This window comes from Colossoma macropomum, unplaced genomic scaffold, assembly GCF_904425465.1.
Source record: "Colossoma macropomum unplaced genomic scaffold, Colossoma_macropomum, whole genome shotgun sequence".
NCBI lineage: Eukaryota > Metazoa > Chordata > Actinopteri > Characiformes > Serrasalmidae > Colossoma > Colossoma macropomum.
In genome coordinates this window covers 40,351,948-40,369,700 of record NW_023494802.1, presented here as the reverse complement: position 1 = coordinate 40,369,700, position 17,753 = coordinate 40,351,948, and the positions used below count along the sequence as shown (strand labels likewise).

At 37.9% G+C, this 17,753-nt stretch overlaps 1 protein-coding gene across 1 annotated transcript; it reads left to right on the top strand.

Moving 5' to 3' along the window:
• The first annotated feature begins 60 nt into the window (after positions 1-60).
• Positions 61-15,643, top strand: LOC118822185 (NACHT, LRR and PYD domains-containing protein 3-like). Its single transcript, XM_036591098.1, has 10 exons — positions 61-182; positions 1,763-3,548; positions 6,188-6,361; positions 6,592-6,759; positions 7,781-7,954; positions 9,444-9,614; positions 9,771-9,944; positions 10,687-10,860; positions 13,613-13,789; positions 15,534-15,643. The coding sequence occupies exons 1-10, from the start codon at positions 146-148 to the stop codon at positions 15,544-15,546; spliced, it is 3,048 nt and encodes a 1,015-aa protein (XP_036446991.1). The 5' UTR covers positions 61-145; the 3' UTR covers positions 15,547-15,643.
• Positions 15,644-17,753: the final 2,110 nt, after the last annotated feature.

The window sequence follows — 17,753 nt, the reverse complement described above, 5'->3', positions numbered from 1 at the left end:
GGTCATCTCCCTGGTACAGAATGAGCTGAAGACGTTCGAGGAGTTACTGAGCCCAGATTATGTTGGATGTGCTGAGAGAGGGATAAAGAAACTGAGCAGTGTCAGAGAGGCAGTGCTGAAGATTGTACTGCACGCCCTGAGAAGCATGAACCTGTTAGACCTCGCTAACACACTACAGACCAGTAAGAGCTCTTACTGGGTTCTTGCACAAGTCTGAAAAGTTTGGAAAAGTACTGAATTTAAACATGCATTGGAAAATAATGGAAATTTAGAGAATGTTTTAAAAAATATTATTGAGGAATATTCTGCTGTCACATTAATATAGACTCAAGATGTGAAGGCTCTGTTTTGCATAGCAAAGTTAGTGATCTTTACAAATAGCAAAAATATATAGATATTAAATATGTATATAACGATAATAATTTACTAATACTTGGTTATGCATCCCCTTGGCTTAATGACAGCTTTTATCACATCAGGTAAGGATTACACCAGTCTTCGATATAGTTCCTATCCATTTTATTTTAACCCACTTTTCCACAAACTACACTGTAAAAATATCCATCTTTTTACAGATTATTTCTTCGTATAACTTAAACAGAATTGTTCTGTTTCTGCATTTAACTTTAACTTTTCCAAGCATGCATTGCATGATAGTTTACCTGGGTAGTTTACCTGTCACCCCACTGGTTACGGCTGCAGCACACATTATTAATAATATTGTAACTATATGATAATGCTAGGTATAAGTATTAGACATGTGGCTACAGCACTGAGCAATAGCTGAAGTTGAAATAATTTGTAGCTGTTAAGTAATGTGATGTACCTTAATCAGTGCCTGCATGAGCTATGGTTTCCCAGAAATATTGTTTTGGTTTAATACATTTTATATGTTTTTGTTTTGTTCACCATGATGGTATTTTGAGTTCAAATTTACCAGTACAGCTGGTCTTGCTGTGATAAAAGCAGTTGTTAACTGAGCTCTCAATAGACAACGTTGTAAGGTTTAGCTCTGTTGTCAGCATATCACATTTGAATCCTGGTGATGCTGCAGCTCAAAAAAGTCACTAATTATTGCCACATTATCAATGATATTTCAGTTGATACTGCTAAATCTGTAAGTTGTCAATAATGGCTGATATGATCAGCTATTATGTATACACAGAATATGTACTGTAATTTTACAGATTGTTTTGTAAAAGGAGTGACGGAATTGTCTGTTAAATTTACGGAAAATGTACTGCTCACTTTGGCCACTACATTTTCCCTTTGTTTTACAGATTTTTTTTTTTTAATCAAATATAGATGGACATTTCAGCTGGCATTTATGTACATCTATTTTGGCACTTCACCTGCTGTTCCAAATTAAGAATTAGATTTGAGTTCTGGTGATTTTGCTGGTAAATCAAAGTGTCCCAGTGTTCCATCTTTGCTGTTGAACCAGTCACATACATGCACCTGACATTTGTCATCAGGAAATATGTGAATGTTAAAGTTGTGTTTGGCTCGACCATAGACAGCTATGTCAAGAGACTGGTGTAGTCCTTACCTGACAGGACTGGCACTGCCATTACGGCAAGAGTGCGCATAACCAATTATTAGAAAAGAAGTGGTGCATGTGACTAATTTGTTTGTCCATTCACCACAGAACAAGAAAGTCAGTTTAACAGTAATTTTACTGTATGACAACGGTGTTTGTGGCATGGGTGATTCTAATTGTAGCATTAACATGTTTTTTTGTCGTTGCTTCAACGTTTGTCAGATCTGACTCCTGCTGGTCATAAAAAACTCAAATCTACACTCAGGAAAAAATGTCAGAAAATTAATGAAGGAATTTCAAACAAAGGAACCTCAACACTTCTGAATGAGATCTACACAGAGCTCTATATCACAGAAGGTGGGAGTGGAGAGGTCAATAATGAACATGAGGTGAGACAGATTGAGACAGCGTCCAGGAGACCAGCGACACAGGAGACACCCATCAAATGCAATGATCTTTTTAAAGACAAAGCCATTAGAACTGTACTGACTAAAGGAGTTGCTGGAATTGGAAAAACAGTCTCAGTGCAGAAGTTCATTCTGGACTGGGCTGAAGGAAAAGCAAATCAAGATATCCACTTCATATTTCCACTTCCTTTTAGGGAGCTGAACTTGATAAAGAAGAAAAGACTCAGTCTGAGGAATCTTCTTCAGAACTTTTTCACAGAAACTTCAGAACTTTTTCACAGAAACAAGTTGAAGCAGAGAGATTTTTACCATCACAGAGTCTTGTTCATCTTTGATGGTCTGGATGAATGTCGACTGCCTCTGGATTTTCAGAACAATGAGAGATTGTCAAATATATCACAGTCAGCCTCAGTGGATGTCCTGCTGACAAACCTCATGAAGGGCAATTTGCTTCCCTCTGCTCTTCTCTGGATCACCTCTCGACCTGCAGCATGTGGTCAGATCCCTCTTGAGTGTGTGGACCAGATAACAGAAATACGAGGGTTCAGTGACCCTCAGAAAGAGGAATACTTCAGGAAGAGGGTCAATGACCAGAGTCTGGCCAGCAGAATTGTCTCACATATGAGGTCCTCAAGAAGCCTCTACATCATGTGCCACATTCCAGTCTTTTGTTGGATATCAGCTACTGTTCTAGAGAGGATTTTTACTGAGCGGAGTGGAGAGATCCCCAAGACTCTCACTCAAATGTTCACACACTTCCTGATCTTTCAGATCAAACACAGCAGCCAGAAGTACCAAGGAAAAAGTGACCCTGATCATGACCAGACTAAAAAGATTATCTGGACACTGGGAAAACTGGCTTTCCAGCAACTGAAAAAAGGCAACCTGATCTTCTATGAGGAAGACCTGAGCAAGTGTGGCATTGATGTCAGAGAAGTGTCAGTGTACTCAGGAGTCTGCACTCAGATCTTCAGAGAGGAGTTGGGGCTGCACCTGGGGAAGGTGTTCAGCTTTGTCCATCTGAGTGTTCAGGAGTTTCTGGCTGCTTTGTTTGCATTTCTCTCCTTTATCTCTGAGAACAAAAATGTGCTAGAACAACAGACTGACTTGCTAGATGTTGTCAACAAATCAAGAATGACTGATTTTCTCAAGTATGCAGTGGACAAGACCTTACAGAGTGAGAATGGACACCTGGATCTTTTCCTTCGCTTCCTTCTGGGTCTCTCACTGGAGTCCAATCAGAATATCTTACAAACTGTACTACTACAGACAGCGTGTAGCTCTCACAACGAGGGAACAGTTGAGTACATTAAGGAGAAGATCAGGGAGAATCCCTCTCCAGAGATATCCATCAATCTTTTCCACTGTCTGAATGAACTGAATGACCACTCTCTAGTGCAGGAAGTCCAAACATATCTGAGCAGAAGAGGTAACGAGTGTCTGCATGGAGCTAAGCTCTCGCCTGCTCAGTGGTCAGCTCTGGCATTTGTTTTGCTGAACTCAGATAAGGAGCTGGATGAGTTTGACCTGAGTAAATATGACAAATCGGAGGAATGTTTTGAAAAACTATTTTCAGTGGTCAGTGCATCCAAGAAAGCTGTGTAAGTATTTCCATTAATAATAATAATAATAATAATAATATTAATAAATTAAAGAGGACTTTCTACACACATAGAAGCTGAAAGTGCTTTACAATCACATACTATGGTTGAGAAATAAAAATACAAGATTACCAAAAATAAAATATAACATTATTAAAGATAAAAGTAAACAAAAAATTAGGAAAAATAAATATGTTGAAATGATTAAAGTAATTGCAATAAAAATTTAAAGAAAGGTAGAATAAATAAAAGCTGTACTTTGCAAAAGTCAGAGAACACACTTTCATTTATTTTATTTCCAGTCAAAAACATCCTGTAAGTTATTCATTTTTCAGTGTCAAAAAAAGAGAAGGAAACATACATTTAACTGAAAATTTCAAAGATGCCTCCAGCACTAATAGGACACCTATCAACTGTGCAAGATCTGGTACACCCATTAAACTCTCCCAATCAGATGAACAGCACTTTTATATTTGAGATGTGGAAATCAAACTCCACTCTTGCTTCACAAAAATCCAAAGGTTTTTCTGTGCTGGATTATGCTGGATTATGAGAAGCAGAACATGCAACCAACTAAGACTGAATTTTGGAGGTGTTTGACCAACTCCAGAGCTGAGAGTGTTATGTATGTATGAGTGAAAGTGGTCTGCATGTTCTCAGATGACTACAGTTTTTCTAGTGAACAGTCCTTGGGGGCAGTGTCTTCATACAGGGTGCAAAGAATGTCGTCCATGAATTCTCATCAAATGGGAGCCCCAAGTAGTGCAACCATCTAAGCATTGGTCCTATCATCAGGTTTGAGTATCGTGTTCGATCCCTGCTGATGCTACAGCCATATATGGCTGGGAGTCCAAGAGAGCACAATTGGCTTAGCTGATGCAACAGAACTGGCGTTTGGCACTTTTCTCTGATCATGTTCAATTGTCCGATGATGTTGCATTAGCAGCAGTTCGAAAGGTGCGGTGGCTCACTTTTGGAGGACGCCTCTGCTAGCTTTTGCCCTCCTAGCACTGGTACTGGAATGGGAGAGTCCTAACTAGTAGGTGGAATTGGATATGTCTATATTGGGGAGAACATTGAAAAAAAACAGTAACCACAATGCAGGACAAAGAGATGATAGTCTCCTCTCCTTGAGAAGAGAATGGGGAATCTAGTGGAGAGAGAGCGTCAGCTTTGAGATTTTTAGAGCCAGTTTGATAAGCGTAAAATTGTTCTTTGATAGACAGAAGCTTATGAATGCAAACATCATAATTGCACTCTGCAGGGCTTAAGGGACATGAATAGAATGCATAGGTATACATGTAGTATACATTTGAGTGGCATGTATGTCCTTCTGAAACTCCATCTAATTATCAGCTAAGTTTAATAAAACAAATAATCAACAGAAACACAACAGTGCAGTTCCTTCTATTTTTCCATATTTGTCACACTTGAATGTTTCAGATTATTGGACTACATTTAATATTAGACAAAGATAACCCAAGTAAACACAAAATGCTGTCTATAAAAGGTGATTTTGTTTATTGAAGGAAAAATGCTGTACAGCCCTACCTGTGAACAATAATTGCTTCCATGGTTACTAAATCAACCAGGTGAACCACAGTGAGAGTTATTATCCACATATGGAGAAGACTTGGAACAGTGGTGAACCCTCTCAGGCATGGCTGGCCTACCAAAATTTCACCAAGAGTTCATCAACAACTCATCCAGGAGGTCACAAAAGAACCCAGATGAACATATAAAGAACTGTAGGCCAAAAAACATTAACATCAAACAAAAAACATTAATATCAAACATGTAGATGAACCCCAAGACTTTTGGCATAATATTCTGTGAACTGATGAGCCAAAGGTGGAACTCTGTGGAAGACATGGGCCCCATTACATCTGGCACAAAGCTAACACTGCATTCCACCATAAGAACATCATACCAACAGTCAAACATGGTGATGGTAGTGGGATGGGGCTATTTTGCTTCTGCAGGACCTGGACGACTTGTCATAATGGGTGAAACCATAAATTCTGGTCTCTATCAGAAAATCCTGAGGGAGAATGTCTGCCTGTCAGTTTGTGACCTAAAGCTCAAGCGCAGTTGGGTTATGCAGCAGGACAATGATCTGAAGCACACAAGCAAGACCACCTCTGAATGGCTCAAAAGAAACAAAATTAAGGTTTTGGAGTAGCCAAGTCAAGCCCTGACTTGAATTCCATTGAGCTGCTGTGGCAGGACCTTAAGAGGGAGGTTAAGCTCAAGAACCCTCCAGTGTAGCCGTAATAAAACAATTCTGCAAATAAACGTGGGCCAAAATTCTTCCACAGTGATGAAAAAGACGCATGACAAGTTAAAGCAAACATTTGATTGCAGTTGTTACTGCCAAGGGGGGCACAACCAGTTATTAGATTTGGGGAGCAAATATTTTTTCACATGGGTAACATAGGCTTTAAATAAATCTTTTTCTTTAATAAATGGAATGATCATTTAAAGCTGCATTTTGTGTTTACCTGTGTTGTTGTCTTATATTAAAATAAGTTGGATGATTTGAAATGTAAATGTCACAAATTAGCAAAAATAGAAGAAATTTTTCACAGTACCAAATAGGCCATGTTTTTTTATCTAAAGTATCATCATTGTTCTTTCAGAGGACGTTGGTGTAATCTGACAGAGAAAAGCTGTGCAGTTCTGGCCTCAGCTTTCAGCTCAAACACCTCAAATCTGAGAGAACTGGACCTGAGTTACAATGAACTGCAGGATTCAGGAGTGAAACTGCTCTCCGTTGGACTGGAGCATGCACACTGTAAACTGGAGATCGTGGGGTGAGGTTATCGACATTGGTAAATGCAGATCACAGGCAATCACATATTTACCATTTATAATAGTAAATCAAAAGTTTTCTGTTTCTCACACACAAACATCCTAATACTGATCTCTCTATGTTTTCTACATACATACACCCACTGTTCTCAGATATATAAACTGTTTATATTTGTGTCCATGTGAATGTTTAAAATGGCATTGATTTGATGTATCATAATTTCTTTCCCAGGCTGTGTAACTGTAATCTCACAGAGGAAAGCTGTGAAGTTTTGGCCTCAGCTCTCAAATCCTCATGTCTGAGAGAGCTGAACTTGAGCTACAATAAGCTGCAGGATTCAGGAGTGAAGCTGCTTTTTGCTGGACTGGAAAATTCACAATGTCAACTGGAGAAACTAATGTGAGATCAATGCTGATCTTATTTACACATACATACACATGCACACTAACATAGAATGTTTATGTGAAACGTGTGTTAGATATAATATTGTTCTCACACACTTAGGGCATTTTCATATTTGTCTCAAATAATTGAGTCTGCACCTAGGACCAATTTTGGGCTTTTTGGGTCAAGGCTTATTATCACAGGGTTGCTTTCACACACAAGAATTCCTTCTGACCTGTGGATTGATTGTGCAATTCCTTACATCACTTTACTGCATGCAGGTTTGCAAAATGGTAGGCATTACCTTCATCTGTTTGCTGCTTTTTATTGTTTTCCTTGGATAAAAACACTCAAGCAGCAAAGAACAGCACTTTTCATCTAAAAGTTGAAAAGGGATGTAGCGTGATACGTTGAAGCAGTCACATTACAAAATAAACCAGTTGCGAAGCCCCACGCATGGCACCAGGAGTGGAAAACTTCCACATGTGCAGCAGACTGCACCAGAGTTTGCTGGAACCGAACCCCAGACCACTGATTTCAGGAGGACCAGAGATCAATGCTCTGGACTTTCAAATTTGTCCAAGTGTACTGAACTCACAGAACAAGTGGTCCTGGGTGTAGTAAAAGCTGTAGTATGAAAATACCCTTGGGCAGTGTTCTAATATTTCATGATTTTGGTTCTGTTCCAGGTTGTGTAACTGTTCTCTCACAAAGGAAAGCTGTGCAGTTCTGGCCTCAGCTCTCAGCGCAAACTCATCAGGTCTTAAAGAGTTGCACCTGAGTTGCAATGAGCTGCAGGATTTGGGAATGAAGCTGCTCTTTGTTGGACTGAACAATTCACAGTGTGAAACTGAAGTCACTGGGGTGAGATCATCACTTTCTGTCAGTGGATACAGATATCACACATAATAACAGGGGAGACTATATTGAAAGTGTGTATGTGTGTGTGTGTGAAAGAAAAGGAGGGAGAAAGAGAATTGTTGTTGCTGTTTTTTAATATAATCAATTAATCATTTAATTTAATTTCTATTTCCAGATTGCGTTCATGTAATCTCACAGGGGAAAGCTGTGCAGCTCTAGCCTCAGCTCTCAGATCAACCTCTTCAAAACTGAGAGAACTGGATCTAAGTCACAATGAACTGCAAGATTCAGGAGTGGAGCTACTCTATGCTGGACTGATGAATCAATGCTGTAAACTAAAGAAAGTGGGGTAAGGTTATCTCTTTCTTACTGCAGTTCTCTCTCTCACACACACACACACATGCACACACCCACATACTATCAGGGGATGTAAATCTGGGGCTGTATTACAGAAACTTCCTATTATTTGGTCTTAACTTAAGATTTGACAGGTCAAGATAAGATTTTTCACAAAATCGTATTACAGAAGCAAATCTGATCTTGATTTAGGAATCTTATCTTACAGCATCTTATATTATCTCAAGTTAGGAAAACTTAATTTACTTGACCGTCGACAATCAACTGTCATGTCTGTTACCTAGCAACCGACTATATGCACATAGCTGAAATGTAAACACATTATCAAGTTAGTTAGCCAGACAGCTATCGTTAGCTACCATTACTGAGGTATAAAGGTCAAATAAAACTAAAGCGCGATAAAATGAAAGTTAAGAATACTGTGTCAGTGCTTCGAGCTGTTTATCAAAGCGTTGCTGCTCTCCACTTTCAGTTTCATTTCCCAAACACTTTAGCTGACCGCGCTAACATTATTCCTTATAATAAACAGACACACGTTCAGCTCTGTCTCCTCATTATTCACCACCATCACTGTAATATTTTATCTGACGAGTTTGACTGTGCTGCCTATCACTGCATAAAACAATAGAAACAGATGATTAAAACAGAAGTTAAGACGCTCTGGTTGTCTTAAAGTTAAGAAAATATTTAGGATATTTTGGCAACTTAGGATGTTCCTGTAATACCGTTTTCTTGTCTGGAAATAAAATAATGTAATGGCTTCTGTCCTAACTTCAGTCTTAACTGATGTTGCCATGACAACAAAGGAGATAAGATAGAGGTAGAAGATAAGATAGAAGATCTCAGACTTAAGAATTTTCTGTAATATGGCCCCTGGGACATACTTCCCAAACCACATTGTTAAGTATTCTCTAATTGTCTTGATTATATGTTTTCTGACACTGTATGACATACTGTTATCTATAAACAAAAATGTGGAAATTAAAGACACATTACTGTTGTTCCTACGCTACATACTTATGTCTTTTTTCATAAATGTATGTCAAACAGTGTCTGAAATCACACAAGCAAGTCTATTTTGACAGCTCAAACTCATTTAAGTATGTACTTTGCACAATTCTAAATTAACTAAATCTTTCCCATGTTAGCTCATGTGAAAAAATAAACAAGCAAATTTGGCTATCAAACATGATATAATTACATTTGTAATATAAAGAATATCTAGATTTTTGTTTTTTGACAAACAAAATCATTTTCAGATTACATTGCATGTGTGTGTGTGTGCAAGAGAGAGAGAGACAGAGAGAGAGATGATTTGTGTTGAGATTTATTGTTGCTAAGATGTTATTTTATAGTTTGTCTGTAATTGAATTTGGCAGATATGCCAAATATGTATGTTTATAGTTTTATTTTTGTGTGTGTGTGTGTGTCTTGAAATGACAGTGTTCTAACATATTATTATATTATTATTTCTGTTCTAGGCTATATAACTGTAATCTCACAGAGAAAAGCTGCACAGCTCTGGCCTCAGCTCTCGGAGCAAACTCAAGTCTGAAAGAGCTAGATCTCAGTAACAATAAACTACAGGATTCAGGAGTGAAGCTGCTCTCTGCTGGACTGAAGAATTCAAATTGTACACTGGAGAAACTGGAGTAAGATCATTACTTTCTCACTGTGACTGTAGATTTCTCTCTCTCACACACACAGACACATGTTTTTTATAAATAGCTAACTTTTCTGTCCAGCACTATGTATAGAAAACAAAGAAAGTGCTTAAGAGTGTGAGGTTTTTTTCAATCTGTCTGCAGGCTGTCTAACTTAAATATTACAGATGTCGGATGTGCTGCTCTTGTTAAAGCACTAAAATCAAAGCCATGTTTCTTGAGAGAGCTCAGTCTGAACAACAGTAGACCAGAAGACTTGGGTATGAAGCTGCTGTCTGATCTACTGAAGAATCCACACTGTAAACTGGAGAAACTACAGTGAGTTACTGACTTACTGTTTGTTTATGTGCACACACACACACAGACACACACAGAGTGTGAATAAAATAATATTTCTTTGGTAAGTGCTGTGTTTTATCATGTTTTATAAAAAAAAAAACAAGTCATTTTAGACTTTAAAATACCAGACCCTCTATGGTGTGTGGAGCAGTTAGCCTGATAGCTAAGCCAGTATTTTCACCAAAACCATCTTCACTTGACTGGCCTAGTTTGTTAGATAGATATTTTAACATTTTGTCAGTGATGAATTGCGAATGTAACTACTTTTTTGGTTAAGTGTGGGGCTATTGAATGAATTGCTCATGTAAATTATTTAGCCACATTCAGATAAGTGCTGCATTCATGATCAAGTTGGATCTGAAGAAATTCAAATTTCTGGTTGGAAAAATCTACTTGAATGGCTTATTCCCACTTGGAAAGTCAGAGTTTTTCAAGAGCTCCAATTTCCTTGAGTAACATTCTGTGACATCACTTCAACATGACAGTGGCCATAGAATAAGGAGTAACAGTGGTGAAAACTCTAGATACATGGAACAAATTTTGTTTCTGTTATCAAGAGAATCCCCCATCTTTCCCAAGTAATACTATATACTGGGGTAATATTTGAGCACTGTTTGATGTTATGAAAATTAGATACCACCATACCCAAGATAATAGTCATGTTTGTGTGTGAGAGAAAATGTAGAGCTTTACATTTACCGATTACTTCTTCTCTCTGCAGGCTGTCTGGCTGCAGTATTACAGAGAAAGGCTGTAGTGCTTTGGTTTCAGCTCTGAAATCAAATCCCTCATACCTGAGAGAGCTGAATATGAGCAACAGTGAACTGGGAGAGTCAGGAGTGAAAGAGATATCAGATCTACTGAAGGATCCACAATGTAAACTGGAGAAACTACAGTAAGTTACTGATAAGCTGTCTGTTTACTCTTGTTTTCTGTTTTTTTTTAATTCATATTGCTGAAGAGAAAAGATTAATCTTTACACAAACCTATTTAGAATCACCAACTCTGTTTCTCACTCATACACAAACACAAATGCAGTCTCATTCTCAACTCTTGTGTGTGTTTGTGTGACAGAGAGATAGTCAGGCATAGAATGTACACTGGAAGTGCTGTACATTGATACGTAGATATTTTGTTTATATTTGTGTTAGAGGAAGATGATTGCAAAGATTGTTTTGTAGTTGTATGTTATTCCTTTGTTTATCTGTTTTATTTTTCCCAAATTCAGTTTAATTTAACCAATTTTTTGGTATTTATTTTTTGGTGATTCAAGTTTTGATATTTGTGCTAGGGATCCATAATAATATCAGAATCAACAATAATTGCTTTTTAAAAAAACAGAAAGATGATAAGATTTGGCTGATGATTCAGACCACTAATGGATGATGTGTTTATTGTACTCCAGAAGTACTTTATTTATTTGACTGCATTTGTACTGTATAGAAATATTATATATCTCTATAATGCTAAATTAGGAAGACATAGTCACAATTTCTACATTATAAATGTTTATGTATTGGCATTGGCATTGGTGGGTATGCACATGAAACCTACCTGCATCAGCCCAAGTCATATGTCAGTGCATCCCTCATTTTTACCTTCAGCTACATCAAATATGAAAAGTAAGATTGCATCATTTCAAATAAAGAAGTATGCTATTCCAAAATAAAAATAAGTAATACCGACATTATTAACAATAATGTTAACATTGAAATGTTTAGCATTAACTAACATAAATAATGCAAACACAAAATAAGTGAAATAAAATCCACTTGTAAGGACTTGGGGGTTCTTTCTAAAGAAAGAAAATGGGGTAGCTGTGGTAAGCCAGCAACCAGAAGGTTCAAATCCCAGATTTGCTGACTGTGTCCTTAGGAAAGGCCTTATTCAGTACTGAAAGCTCAGTAACCTCATGAAAGATTTGAGGAGTGAGGAGAAAAGAAGCTTCCAGAGCGAGGATACATAGGCGCATCCTACGTGGAAAACCTTTTATTATTGTAGCATGTGTCATGGGCATATGGTACCACCTTGTGTAGTTTTGGATAATTACTGCAATTAATGGTGCTGTAACAAATTTAATTATGTTTTGGTGACCAGTGACAAGTCTTGAACATAATGGCTGAGTGAGGGACATGTTTTGCACATTCCTACATCCTTGCATCTCTTCCTTGAATTTTCAGTCAAAATGCTCTGGAGAATAAGTTGTTAGCATGTCTGGTTGTGCTGGTTTTTGTGGCCCTGAGTCTCATAACAGAGGGAAGTGGCTGGAAGAGGTGATGTCCAGGATGAGAGGAGTCAACATAATTTTCCCAGCATGCTTCATCACCCTGCTGTTGCAAATCGTTGGCAGACCACAACCGATGATCCTCTCTGCTGTGCTGATTATGGATGATGTGAGGATGGACTCGATGATTGCAGTGTAAAACTGGATCATCAGACTCTGCAGCTGGTTGAATTTCTTCAGCTGTCCCAGGAAGAACATTCTCTGTTGCACTTCCGTGTTCGTGAATATGGTGGTGCTCTGGAACTTGAGTGACTCCACAGAGGAAACCACAGAGCCATTGATGTTCAGGGGGTTGGGGTGGGGGTTGAGCCTGAAGTCCACCAACATTTCCACAGTCTTTTTCATGTTCAGCAGCAGGTAGTTACTGCCACACCAGGAGACCAGCTTCTTGACTTCTTTTCTATAGACAGACTCATCACCACTGGCACTGAGGCCAACCATAGTAGTGTAATCTGCAAACTTGAAGATTTTTACAGCTGGTTTCTTATAGACACAGTCATTGGTGTAGAGACTGAAGGGAAAGGGGTGAGAGCACACAGCCTTGTGATACTCAAGTAGTGGGGGTCTTGAGGTCTGATATGTGTCTTCCAAGGCACATCTGCTCTCTCCTGTGTTTGGAAAATTCATGATCCACTGGCAGATGTGATCTGGCATAGTTTGACCTGCAGCAGCTCTGGCACTGTTGTTTTGAATGCTGAGCTGAAGTCCAGAAACAGAACTCTAGAACAGGTTCCAGGACTGTCAAGATGCTGTAGCATGAAGTGCAGAGCCAAGTTAGCCATGTCATTGACAGACCTGTTAGCTCTGTATGCAAACTGAAGGGGAATCTAGCAGAGGGTTTGTAATAGCCTTCAGGTGGGCAAGGGCCCAGCATTCAAAGACCTTCATGACTACAGAGGTCAGGGCTACTGGTCTGTAGTCATTTTATCCAGTAATGTACATTTTTTAAGAACTGGAATTATGATTGATGTTTTGAAACTTGTGGAAACTAAGCAATGTTTCAGGGATTTGTTGAAGATGTTTGTGAAAATCTGTGCTAATTGGTCACAGCGGTGCTGTCTGCTGAAAATCCTTTTAATGTCCTGCTTGTTAATGGTGGGATGAGCAGGAGGCAGTTGTGAGAGAGCTAGGGTGATAAATGAGGGCAGGGGACTGCAAGAGAAAGGCTGAGGATTATCCTTTGTATATTCAAATCTGCAGTAGAACTCATTCAGGTTGTTGGTGAGCTGGCAGTCATTCAGGAGAAGGGGAGTCTATTTATTTAGAAAATTCTGTGTGAATTCTGTAAAATCCATATGGCCCTAGTGTTTATGTGTGTTTATTGAGCTGTGCTAATAAGGATTATTTCTCTATCTCTCTGCAGGCTGTCTGACTGTGGTATTACACATAAAGGCTGTGCTGCTCTGGTTTTAGCTCTGAAATTGAATCCCACATCATGTCTGAGAGAGCTTAATCTGAACAACAATTATCCAGGAGAATCAGGACTGAAGAACCTCTCTGATCTACTGGAGCATCCAAACTGTAAACTGGAGACACTACAGTGAGTTATTAAAATATATATAACGTTTTAACATTTAATGTTGGAGTCATTTAAATAATATAAGGAGCAAGTGCTGTGCAAGGAAAACCTACTGAAAGTTCTGAGCTGTTTTGTGTGCGTGTGTGTGTGTGTGTGTACAGTAGGGTCCAGGGCCCCCTACTTAACCCTTTGGACCCCCTGAAAGCCTGAAATTAAAGAATCTGAAAGTGAAATTAAACATTTAGAACATATAGTGATACTTTGGTGTAGATTAAAGACAAATAGACACTCAAATACAAATTCAGAAAAAAAGTAATTGTTTCAGCAGTAAATGCAGCCATGCTTTCTTGTTGTTAACTTACCATGCAAAATCCCAGTGACCTTTTTAGGTATTTAACTAGACTGTATTGAACATACACATTAAATGTTATCCTTAAATGTTATATCGTATCATTATTTGATGATGCTTTACAGAGAAAGAGCCAGAGCAGGATGGGTTCCCCTTTTGAGTCTTAATTATTATTCTAACAGAAAACAATCACCTTCAGTTTGGTTAGCCTAAGTGCTATGCATGGTAGACATTGTAGTAACATGGTGGGTAATAATTTGTAAATTTGAAAATGAACTTGCAGACTTAGATGTTTTTCAGCTTATTAGTCAATGTCTGAAGATTAGATATGCAGTCTTGGCAGATTTAGCAGTCTCAGAACACCTCAATACCAAACATCAAAGTATTTCATGAAAAGTAATATATAAATAAAATAAATACGTAATACAATTTATATATTGTATATATACATATATAAATAAAATACATACTGCATGGGCAAATAGTGCAGCAATTCAAGGAATAACATTTCACAACATAAAATAGCAAAGCTGGAGATTTCATTATCTACGGTACATAATATCATTGAGGGACCCAGAGAAATCTCTGTATGCAAGGAACGAGGCTGAAAACCAATACTGGTTCGCTGTGGCCTTTGGGCCCTCAGGTGGTACTGCATTAGAAAGAGACATGATTCTGGCACCATTAATGCTGAATGATATATGCAGGTTTTAGAGCAACATATGCTGCCATTCAGATGACGTCTTTTTCAGGGAAGGCCTTGCTCATTTCAGTAAGACAATGTCAAACCACATTCTGCACATATTACAACAGCATGACTTCGTAGTAAAAGAGTTCAGGTGCTAAACTGGCCTGCTTGCAGTCCAGACCTGTCACCACTGAAAACATTTAATGCATTATGAAACAAAGAATTTGACAAAGGAGACCCAGGATTCTTGAGCAACTGAAATCCTGTATCAAACAAGAATGGACAAACATTCCACTTTTAAAACTACAGCAGTGTCTCCTCTGTTCCCAAATGCTTACAAAGTGTTGTTAAAAGAAGAGGTGATGCAGCTCAGTGGTAAACATGCCCCCGTCCCAACTTTTTTGAAACATGTTGCTGTATCAGATTCAAAATGGGCATATATTTTTCAAAATAATTATACAATTTCTTGGTTTCAGTATTTTATATGTTGTCTTTGTACTATTTTGAATCAAATTTAGAGTTTAATTCAATTTAAATTCAGTAGGGATTTGCACATAATTGCATTCTGTTTTTGTTTACAATTTGCACAGCATCCCAACTTTTTTGGAAACAGTGTTGTGTATATATTTCAATGTCATACAGAAATAACAGAAAAAAACTCTTGATGTTAATGAATGATAAGTGTATGTTCTTATCTGATTATTGTGTCTTGTTCTGCTTTCTTACAGCATCATGTTATGAGGAGAAGATAAAATCCTACAGCAGAAAATGTGCATCAAGAATAAGGATCTACATGGTAACGTGTTCACTGGTCAAATCTGTGGACATGGATGCAGCACAAGGCGCTCTCCTTATCACCTCACTTCACTTTGTGTAGACCATCCACTGAACCTCCAGAGACCATGAAGCTCATGTTTGAGGAAGACAATGAGAAAAAGATAAAGAAAGCAAACCCTCTGTGAGGTGCTGTAAGTTGAACATTAACATGTGCGTGTGTGATATGAAGATTATGGGCCGACTAGGGTAGCAGCTGAATACATGTAAGAGCATTACATTTTTCCCCTGTCTGTAAAGCGCTTTGAGCTGCCTGCAGTATGCAAAGTGCTCTATGAATGAAAGTTATCATTAATTATTTACTACTATTATTATTATTCCGTTACAGTTACAGAAAAAGACAGTAATCAGACTACAGATATAATGTAGATAAGTGAGCTAGTGAATACTAGTGGGATTACAGTCAAATAAGTCTTGCACACGAAATGCAATATTTCGATGACAAAAATGCAACATTATTTAGCATGAAAATGCTCAAAGTTTGCTCCCCAGTTAAGCGATGAAACTCTCTATGTGGCATCCGCTTTTCTAAAATGGAAATTAGCCCCCCTCAGTTGACTTTTTTGTATGAAGCAAAACGTTGTCAGTTGAAGACATTCTGCCGTTTGGTAAGTTTGTTTACTGCCATGAACATAGTGCATAGTTTTGGCAGTTATGTGAAACCTGAACTATATAATTTGTGTCATAAAATGTTGTACTGTTAAAACTGTTTTCTTGTTTATTGTATTATATGGTTTTAAAAAGACAAGTAATCCAAAAGTAGTGAAAAGTAATCAGATTATGTCATTTTAATGTAGTAATCCTTTGGATTAGGTTACAATTAGATTGTTAAGGGTAATCTCTAATCTGCACCTGCATTTGTCCTCACAGCTGACCAGTCACTATTGAGGAGGGTACCAAAGAGGTTCTTTATAGGGAAAGCTAGTTTTGGCTTCTTCTGAACTCTGAGTGTACAACACAAACTGACTGTGAAATGTTTTCAGTTCAGTTTTTAATAAGTCAGTTGCAGAATATTTATTGCTTGTCTCCTGATAACAATTTTGAACCCTGGTTATGGGTTATTGTTTGTAAATTCTGAGAAGACACAGGGGTGTGGCTACATGGGTAGTACAGGGTGGCAGCTCCCACCCATGAAATATGCATTGCCGCCCCAACCAGTTCAGCTCTGACCCCAAAATATAAGGGAATAAAATGAAAACATTTACAGTGGTGTGGATTAATTACATATACTTTGACTTAAATCTTCTCAAAGCTGAGCTGATTAATACTTTATGATCATTGAGTGTGTCCAGATTATATTGCTGTTCGCTCCTCTGATTGGATCATATACATGCAGTCAGTCAAGCTGAGCGACTGGCATGATTCATTATGCAGATTTTTGTGCTGGGATGTAAGCGAGTAGTGCATAGCAGGAGTTACCTTCATTTTAGATTTTCAAATCTGTTTTAATATGTTTTTATGTATATGATCTCAGTTTATATTATCTTGAATATTTAAATATTCTATAAGACTAAGAAAGGTTCAAGACGTTTCTCTTAAAGACTGAATGAAAAAAAATGTATTCGTATTGTTTTTGATACTAGTATTACTAATGCTACTACTACTACTACTACTTCTCCTAACAATAATGTTAACATCATTTTTAATGCTAACTATTTCTATTATACTAATTAGGGGATATTGTAATTATTATTTTGCAATATTACATACATTCTATTAATTTGTTTTACTTTTAATAGCTAGTTTCATAGCAAGTTGCATTAAAATGTTAAACCAAGGACCCTGCCAAATCTGGCAACCCTGATCAGATTGCTGGCTCTGTTTGGACAACAGTGAGCAGTGCGGTAGTAGAGGAAACAGCATATTAGCCTTAATGGCCATTTTAGCATATTAGCCTTAAAAATGGAAAATGTTTGGTTGATTCTTGTCACAGGAGAGTATTGAAGGTCTGATGAAGCCGCTGAAATCTGCTTTATACCGCAGTAAGTGCTAAACACAACTGTATCTGCTTTATCACTGGGTGCAGTCCACAAACTTTTCAAATCTAGAAACTAGATCTAGCCAGCGTGCTCTCATTTAGTCTTGGTAGTAAACCCAACTGACAACATGCTAGC

Coding starts and splice junctions, on each gene's coding strand:
- LOC118822185 (XM_036591098.1), top strand. CDS start 146: ATGAACCTGTTAGACCTCGCTAACACACTACAGACCA. Junction 6,760..7,780: donor TGTCAACTGGAGAAACTAAT/GTGAGATCAATG, acceptor TTCTATTTCCAG/ATTGCGTTCATGTAATCTCA. Junction 7,955..9,443: donor TGTAAACTAAAGAAAGTGGG/GTAAGGTTATCT, acceptor TTTCTGTTCTAG/GCTATATAACTGTAATCTCA.